At 40.9% G+C, this 9,122-nt stretch overlaps 1 protein-coding gene across 1 annotated transcript in view; it reads left to right on the forward strand.

The window, feature by feature from the left end:
* Window positions 1-8,741, forward strand: part of LOC119420328 (RIMS-binding protein 2) — a 37,639-nt gene extending 28,898 nt beyond the window's left edge. Inside the window, exons 15-18 of the mRNA XM_037687715.1 lie at window positions 4,212-4,327; window positions 4,420-4,491; window positions 6,186-6,305; window positions 8,098-8,741. Of these exons, the coding sequence (XP_037543643.1) occupies window positions 4,212-4,327; window positions 4,420-4,491; window positions 6,186-6,305; window positions 8,098-8,424 (635 nt within the window). The 3' untranslated portion in view covers window positions 8,425-8,741. The remainder of the gene's footprint in view (window positions 1-4,211; window positions 4,328-4,419; window positions 4,492-6,185; window positions 6,306-8,097) is intronic.
* The last annotated feature ends 381 nt before the right edge of the window (window positions 8,742-9,122 follow it).

Genomic DNA, 9,122 nt, shown 5'->3' on the forward strand with positions numbered 1-9,122 from the left:
ATATATAGAGATATATAGACAAATATATAAAGAGACAAACCGTGAGATCTGTACAAATAAACTCTGTGATTCCTTAGAGAAACTCAGAGTCATGAAGATCGAGTATTTACTGAAAGAGGTGTTTATTTTTGATTTCATGACCTGGTTTTAAAATGTCTCTCTGACCGTTGAGAGCCAAAGTGGTTCTGAACTGTCTGTTTGTAGAACCAGTTTTTTGTTTAGCACTGGGACCCAAAAACCCCCCCTCCACCATCTGGCTCAACGTCAGGAACAAACAAAGCTCACGTCAGATCATTTGAACTTGTTGAAAGTGGAGCCAATAATTTTGAATTTCCCTGAAGAAATCTTCCCAAAGTATCACTAAAGTTTTGTCTAATGTAAACAACAAGCCATACTATGATATTTTTTGGATTTAGTTTCCCTTGTGTTGTAACTAAACCACAGCCATGTTTCATTTGTTGGCACTAGCTGTGTTTTCAGGCTGATTTGTGGCAAGTTGATTTAATCTGTGGTGACTGATAGAGGCCGAGCAGTAAAGTCAAACTAACACTTTGCTTCTGTTTCCTGCTTTCCACCCAGAGCGATACTCGCAGTTGGTTTAACCTTTTCACTTCCACTTGTTCTCACTGCAGTTATGTCTCATTGTGCTCCTCGCTTCCTGTTCATTGTCAACCTTGTCCCGTCTGCTTCTTTCAAAAGTTACACCTGTCTTTCTTTTTTTTGTACTTGGTTTCATTTCTCTTATTGCTTTTGGCCTCTAAAACTCCATTAAGGCGCTCGCACACACGCACAGCTTCCGCGCCGCCCTGTTCCACCGCCGAAACCGAGGCGATCCAAGAAAGGTGTGTCTCGCTGCAGACTGCGGCTTCCCACCTCTTCTTTCTTCTTCTCTCTGGTTTGCTTCTCTCTCTGTCTCTTTCACGTTAAATGCATTTCTTTCAGTCACTGCTTCTCACTGGCAACCGGGGGAATTTTTGAAGCCGTAAATCTAATAATAAAATCACGCCACTTCCCAGAATTGTAGGCAAATTTGAACACTACAAGTGGGTTTTCTGAAGTAGTTTCGTTTTCTAGATGTGAGAATGTCACGCTTTTTTTTTTTGTAGTCTTTACAGATCTTTCCATAGGCTGACTTTTTCAAATTGGGTTCTCTGTAAGATTTGGTCAAAGATGTTAAAAGCCACGACCACATTCCTGACTCATTCCTCTCACTGTATACTCATTACAGATATTACAGCAGCGTGATGCTGATCAATTAACTCAAAGAAAACTTTTTTCCCCCCAAAGCCTGCTTCTTTGTAACTAAAGAGTTACATGATGACTGAAAGGTTACTTGTTCAAACATTCATCCTCTCTGATTTTCACCTGTGGCTTTGTGTAAACTCTGCATGGTGTCTCCTAAGGCCGGCTTCACACAGGCAGCGTGGCTTCTGAGCACATGTTGATTTTACTTTATACAAGATGGACTGATTAGAGCATTCACAGTGGGTGCCACTCGCATCATCATGTCAATGTCAGTTTTATTTATATAGCCCAGGTAAATACAACTGTGTCGACCAAAGTGAAGAGCAAACTAGACAAAACAACAAGAACATACATTTAAAAAAAGGAGCATAAACTGGTAAAATGAGGTTGACCATCTGAAACTTGAAACAGTCAGTCTTCATTTTTCTAAACATGCCAACCAGTTATTATACAACCTGTCAACAAAGTCGTAGTTTTGTTGAAGGATGCTTCAGCAGATATAAAGTTCTGTTAACTTTTAATGTAGGCTTTAACTAACCTGAAAGACTCTTGGTCAAAACAGGCAGCAGCTTAAAATGACGCTAAAATACAACACACGTAATATAGTGAAGAAAGTCTACACATGACCAAAAAAAATCACCTGACAGCTATAAATAATAAAAACTAAAATCAATCACAGAAAATACTCAGTCATCCATAAAAACATTAACATCCAGATGTTTAAAATGTGTTAAAATTCACTCAATGCAAATTCCTTCGGCTTCATCTGGTTTTAGAGCCGATTCCAGGAAGGCTCTCTTCAAGCCCTCAGTTATTTGACCAAACCCAGCAGCCTCCTTTATTTTTCTGAAGAATGTAGGTTCTGATGGAAGAAACTAACAAGGGTGAAACCGCTCCAAAGGTTTAATCTGTGAAAAGACAAACACAAGAATATTATGTAAAATGATGAGTCATAGTGGGGACGGCAGTGGCTGAGTGGTTAGAGCAGTCATCCTCCAATGTGAGAGTTGGGGGTTCGATTCCACCAGCAGTCACATGCTGAAGTGTCCCTGGGCAAGACACTGAAGCCCTCATTGCCTCTGATGCGTGTCCCATTGGTGTATGAATGTGATAAAGCACTGATTATTATTTGTATAGATCTATAGTAGAGTGCTGTATAAATGGGTAAATGAGGCACAGGTTGTTGTGTAAAGCATTTGAGTATCTTGATAAGATAGAAAGGCGCTATATAAGTACAGTCCATTTAATTTTAAGGTTTGTAACAAACTGAAGAGCCACTTGGGTGACTGAATAAAATGCATGCAAGTATAGCATTTATGTTGCATACAATAATCTATATGTATGTGTCAAGCTCAAGGCCTGGGGGCCAAATGTGGCCCTCATTGTCATCTTATCTGGCCCCCAAGATGATAGGTGAAACGTAAAATACTTCTATCTCTTGAATTTTTTTCAGTAATCTTTGATTATGATGTCGAAAGCACAACAGAGAACATCAAATGAGACCAATCAAACTCTTGTTGAGGAACCTGTGACCAAGAAAAGATGCTGCATATCTGATTTGAGTTCATGTAGTTTCTGAAATGGGCCTTTAGTTTGAAAAAGTTTTAATTTTGCCCCCCTTTTATAAGTGAATTTGACACCCCTGGTCTAAGACACAAAAGTGGCACATACAAGTTTTTTAATCCTTAAAAAGAAATACTGAACTTGATTTCAAAGAATAAACCAAGTTTTACATTGAGTTATTTTTTGAACCAGTTGCTGGAAGATGTGAAGGAAAGAAAATCATCAATCAGTATTTCTCAGTATTTGTATTTTTTAGGATTCACAACTAGTTTGCATTTTTACAAATTGAGCTGAAAAACAATATAAGAATGCTGGAGCTGATAAAGCTCCTGACAAGATGTTGACGCTGCAGAGTATTTCACAGCATCGCAGCATTTCCTGCATTAAAGTGGAAATTAGCGTTTGATACTTCTTGATCAATAGTGCTGAAAGGAATAAAGAGCAGCCCGAGAACCGGTCCCTGTGGGACACCTTTCTGTACGAAGGAAGCTAGAAGCAATGCCTTCAGCTTTCACACATTGACATCTGTTGCAGAAAAGTCAACATGAATGAACCAGAGCAGTTCAGAGATTTATCCGCCCATGATGCCTTTCTGCCTGTGTGAAGCCGGCCAGAACCTCAGACGAGTTCTCGAGATTATGTCCTGTTGCTTATGATGCCCCCCCACCCCTTCTTTTAATATTTTCCAGTGGAGTCTGCAGCAGTCTGGGAGGAGAGTGTGGACTCCTCCAGTCAAGGTTTGTGGTTGTCTCTCTGAGCCTCTCGATTGATCTGCATGATAAGACTCTTTGAAAGTGAAGACGACACGTTTCCACCTGCAGTTTTGCATCATCTGTTTTTTCTTCTTCTCTAGTTTAAACATCAGCGTCTTGGTGCTGAAAGTATGCAAGCTCAGCTGTATATTTCTCTATTAGGGATTGCTTGATGATTAGAAAATATAGCGTAGAATGTTGGCATTAAAAAAAACTTATTTCAAGAGGAAATCTATAATCTATAATCTTCCGTGTCTGGAACCAATTGTTATAAAGAGAAATAAAAGCTACGTAAATCCTGATTGATGTCAAGCAGTCTCTTTCTAACTTTTCTTTTCATTTCACAGTTTAAGTGGCCTTATTTAAACATTTAACATTTTTGTTTGCTTGCAGTTTTGCTCCAAACGTTGCTAAAAGTTGGATGTCTTTTTGTTTTAATAAATATGTAGTCTAGCTCTAACTACTAATCTTTCATATTGTTTCCATTAGAGCCTTGGTTTGTGTCACTGTCTTGATGCGACTGTCTCGGGTTAGCATGATGCTGAGGGAGTCCTGCAGAGCTGAAGAGCTGCATGTGGTGACCCGACTCGTACCTCGTTCCTTTAAACACGGTCTGATGTCGAGGTTTGTGCTGCTCTTTTTGCCCCTCAGATCCTCCTCAGACTGCTGCCCCTGCAGCTGGAGGGAAACTGTCCTCCGGACCTCGCAAGATGGTTGCCATTTTTGATTATGATCCACGAGAGAGTTCCCCCAACACTGACATAGAGGTCTGAACTTCACTTTTATTGTTTGGCTTTAAACAGTATGCGCAGTAAATGTAAATCAAATAATGATCCCTTTTGGTTCTGGCTGTGTTCAGGCAGAGCTGACTTTCAGTGCAGGAGACGTCATATACGTGTTCGGTGACATGGACGAAGACGGTTTCTTTTACGTAAGTGTCATCAGTGTAAAGTTTGACAGTCAAACTTTACACCCTTTAATAAAACGTCCCAACCACTTTGAAGTGGAGTTCTGTGGAAAGGTTTCAGTGGTTCTCAAACGTTGTGTAATGCATACCACCTCAACAAATACTTATCTCCTCGAGTTCCGCTCCTAATGACAGTATTTACAAAAGCTTAAATTCACATCTGATGTGCTCAAACCCCACCCCTGGGCTGCAGTTTAAGTTATGACAGTTCCATGTATTGACCCATAACAATTCAATACCAATTTGAAATCATTTGAATCAGATTTCCTCACTGTGTTTGCACCTTTCAGAGACTTTACTGGTGCTGCTTGAGTGGCCACTAGCACGCTGGTTCACTGTCGCCCAATATAGTTTCCAAAGAAGTTCTCAATTTGTTCTTTTTTTTGTATTTTGTTTCATTGTTTCGAGTAGTTTTCATCTAAAGCCAAGATTGCAATGTACAGTAGTCCCTCAGTTATTGCGGGGGTTACATTCCACACCCACACCCGCGATAGGCATATCTTTTCCTTAGTTTACACATATACCAGGAGAAATTTGATAAGTCGGCCTGCTTCGAGGCCAAACGGGGGAGTCAGGTTCAGATAAGTCACAATTGTTATTTTTTTTCAGGCAGACTGTTTTTTTTTCTTGTCAGCCTTGAGTCCTGCTGGTACTTTCAAGATCCAAACTGGCCAGATTTGTGGGCATTCTTCTGGTTTGTGCTTATTAGCCCCCTCCAAGATCGTCTCCAACATGCTGGCGAGTCCCAGAAGCCGCAGGTCACAAATCGCTTCCATCTTACGGTTTAGCTTGTAAATCAGCTGATTTTGAGTACTCGAAGCACAAATCAAACCTTCACACAGACTCAGCAATTTTGCCTGCCATGGTCGCAACTGCTGCCGTCGTCTTCCTCAGTAGCCGATAACATAAGAATCCATCGATAACAAAAAGCAGAAACCCTGCTATCATGATTCCAATTATATAAACATCTTCGGCATCCTCCTGAGACAGAATAGAAAGGCACATCAGCTCCCAAACTCCCCACGGATCCATGACGTATCCTGCCGCGTGCGTCTCAGCAGGGCTTGAGGGTTCTCCAGGACCCTGTCCCTTTGTTGAAAAGATTTTATCGATTGCGTTGAAAGTCCAGCTGACCAGATCCATGACAGTAGTTTTAGTTTCGGAAAATGTGTAAAATAGAAGCTCCGATGCATAAGACAGCGAGCACAAAAAGCAGGAGAGCAGGAGGAGGAGGAAAAAGCGTCCGCCTTGCACAAGAGCAAGTGAGGAAAATAGCTTTTAGAGTGGATTGTTGCTATCTTAAAATGTTTATCTGAAAAAAATTCACAATCATTCGTTGGAACATTAGTTTAAAATCCTTTACATCAGTCAGTTTCTCAACTCGTGGTTATTTACATAGAAATCTGTGGTTTTGTGCAAGTAAATTATTGACTGCAGCTGCTAGCAACAGCTCCTCTGTTGCAACTTGGGACTCTTCTGGCAGGAAGTAGTTTTATTTCTGACCTGTTTAAGATCTCCTTAAAAACAACCTTATAATGCATAATGAGCAGCATGACACAAAGTGACCAACAGCTGCTGACAGACTCCTGTCAGAGCAAACATAAATCTGGTCATTGTAGAGAGTGCATTTCATTACATTAGAATGTTTTGTCCTGCAGGGAGACTTGAATGGACACCGGGGCTTAGTGCCCTCCAACTTCCTGCAACCCATTCCAGATTACGCTCCAGCAGAACCAGTTTGTGCTCCACCTGCACCAGAACCCAAGAAGGAATCTCTGGTAACTTAGCCTACCTGTCATGTTTAGCATGTATTGATGTATCAAACCTTTTTTTTAAACCACTAATATCTTAAATTTCTTTGTGTTATTTTTTTCTGTCATTTAAAATCGCATGGTTGCTCTTTGTTTTTCTTCTTCTTTCACATCTACGTCCTGTTGCATCTCTTCTGCCCCACTGTTTGCTGCATGGTGTTTTGCAGAAGCATAAACGATCTGTACACTTTGAGACGTGATTGTAAGTGTTTAACATGGCGACTATCTGTGAACCAAACCTCCTCCATCCACTCAGCTGTACTCCACTCTGCTTCTTTGCATAGAATCCTGCACCTACTAGAGTGTTAGTTTGTTAAACCTTGAGTTCAGTAGAAATCTGTTTTTATGTGTTTTTAAAGACATTAGCCTCTCCATTAGGTGTGTATACTAAGCTTTGATTATGTCTCATACAATATGCAGTCATGGTAAAAAGAATGCTTCAGATCTGGGGTTTTACACATCAGGACATAAGAAGAATAATCTGGTCTTTACCAGGTTATTTAAATACAAACTTTCATGTACAAAACCACACACCAGTTTTAACATAACTGTTTTTTTCCACTTTGGAGTAGTCTGTTGGGGGAGAAGCAGTTTTGTTTGGTGGTTCCTCAAACTGATGAAGCCTTCTGGATGGAAGGTGAAACATCTCAGCAAAAAAAAAAAAAAAATGTCCAGATGACCGGACTGAACATTGTTGAGCATGGACTTTGGTGCACACACCGGTCTGCTCCACATCATTCTTTGTTAAACAAAACCAAAACCAAAGTGGAAAAACTGTGAGTGAAAAAGTCCATTTCTGCTTCTAGAAGATTTAGGAGGTTCAGTATCAGCCAGATGCTGCTGACCACACGTACTGGCTCTCAGATTCTTAGGCCCAGTCAGCAGGTTAAAGGTTAAATCTGATGACAGTATGATTAGAAAAAGATTGAACAAGTATGTCTTGTTTAGAAGGGTTGCTGGAGAAATCCTCTTCTGTCTAAAAACAACACGACAGCTTGACTTCGGTTAGAGCAGGGGTCTGCAACCTGTGGCTTTGGGGCCACATGCAGCTCTTTGGTCCCTCATCTGTGGCTCAGTGAAGCTTTGACCATAACTTACAGGAAATTTCATTGTTCCGTTTTTTTTACCCACAACACAAAAGGCTAGTTTTGGCTGTTTTTTTTTTGTAAATTTTCTGCAAATGTTTGAGTGACACTATTTTTTGTTTTATCACTTCAAAGTGATAAAAAGGTTAAAGGTTAAATCATGCCATCTGGGCAAGTTTCTTTAATCCCCTCACATAAAAGACCGCATAGACCTGCAGAGTTCAGTGCTTTCATTTTCATCTAAAGCTAGAAGTTTTTACTTCTTTACATCATAGACTTAATTTTTGTCCCAGAATGCAAAAATATTGATAAATGTTGAAATTCATTATTTTAAAATGTCACCCCCACTGCTCAGAAAAGCCCCCTCCAGCTAACTCAAAGTGGCCCATGGGCCACCAGTTGATCATCACAGTTGTAGCAGATTTCATGGCTCTGGGCTCTTTTTTATTTAATGAGAAATGGCTCTTTGATCAAAAAGGTTGCAGACCCCTGGGTTCGAGTATTGGCTGGAATATGTTGAGTATTTCTCCACGCTTCAGGTTTGTTTGTAATAATTTTAGAACCTGGTAAAGATCAGATGGTTTTTATTATGTCCTGATACGTAAAAGAATTAAAAGAAGGCGGGCTTTCTTTTTCTCATTTCTGCACATAAAACTTGTATTTTCCTCTTCTAGGACACCTGGACATCCACTTCAGAACCCCTGGGTTCTGGCCCCTCAACACTAGAAGAGGCTTTGCGCCCTACAACCGAACCCCTTCACCCAGACATGCCAGAGGACACAGACCTGCGAGCACAGCTGCAAGTCACAACGAGCACAGCGCCAGACAAGGACCCAGTTCCAGGTCCAGCTTCTGAGGAGGTCTGCTGCTCTCCTCCAGCCCCCCTTCCTTCAGGCAGCCCCACACCAACAGACTCCTCCATGCAAGCAAAGAAGAAGAAAAGCTTCTTCTCTAAAGGCAAGAAGTTGTTCAAAAAGCTGGGATCCAGCAAGAAGGAATGAGTCAGGACTCTGCGTCACGGTTCAAGCACTTTTCCTGTCTGTACTGTTGGTGTCATTTAAAACTCAACTCTCTGATCTAATAACAGACACTTAGCAGTTATACACCTGCCTTAGAGCACTGCTACCCCAGAATCCTTTAAAACAGGACAGATCTGCTTACAGTTCCAGCATCGTAAGAGCATGCACACATGCATGTGATCAAGCTTCGTATAAGTGTTCAAAAAAACGCAGCAATAATCTTCCAACGCGTTCAGCGCAGACAGCTCAGCGAATATTAGCTTTAACCCTGGTGAGCTTGTGCCACGTCATTTCTTTAAGGCAAACAGACCGAAGCTGTTTGACTTCTGCTTTCCTCCTGTATTTATTGTCTGTAGGAGTTTCTGTATGATACGTTATTTGCAACAGCTCTTTTTGTCACATCACATGAAGTGGCATCAGCAGTGGTTCATTAGTTCATGTGGAGCTGTGGATTTAGCTTCGTGAGGAACAACACAAGTTCAAGTTGGATTTAAGTTTAGGGCTCGAACGAGTGAAAATGTAGTCGCTGGTTTGTTTTGTGTGTAGTCTTTGAAGTTTCAGTCTGCTGACGGGACTGATGAATGATGCCTTTATTCAAGGAAATCTTGATGGCCTAATTAGTGCGTGTGTGTATCAAGGGCTGAACAAGAAATATGAACAAATTAACCAATTAGAACTGA

Source organism: Nematolebias whitei, chromosome 14 (genome assembly GCF_014905685.2).
Source record: "Nematolebias whitei isolate Nwh7 chromosome 14, NemWhi1, whole genome shotgun sequence".
NCBI classification, from domain to species: Eukaryota; Metazoa; Chordata; class Actinopteri; order Cyprinodontiformes; family Rivulidae; genus Nematolebias; species Nematolebias whitei.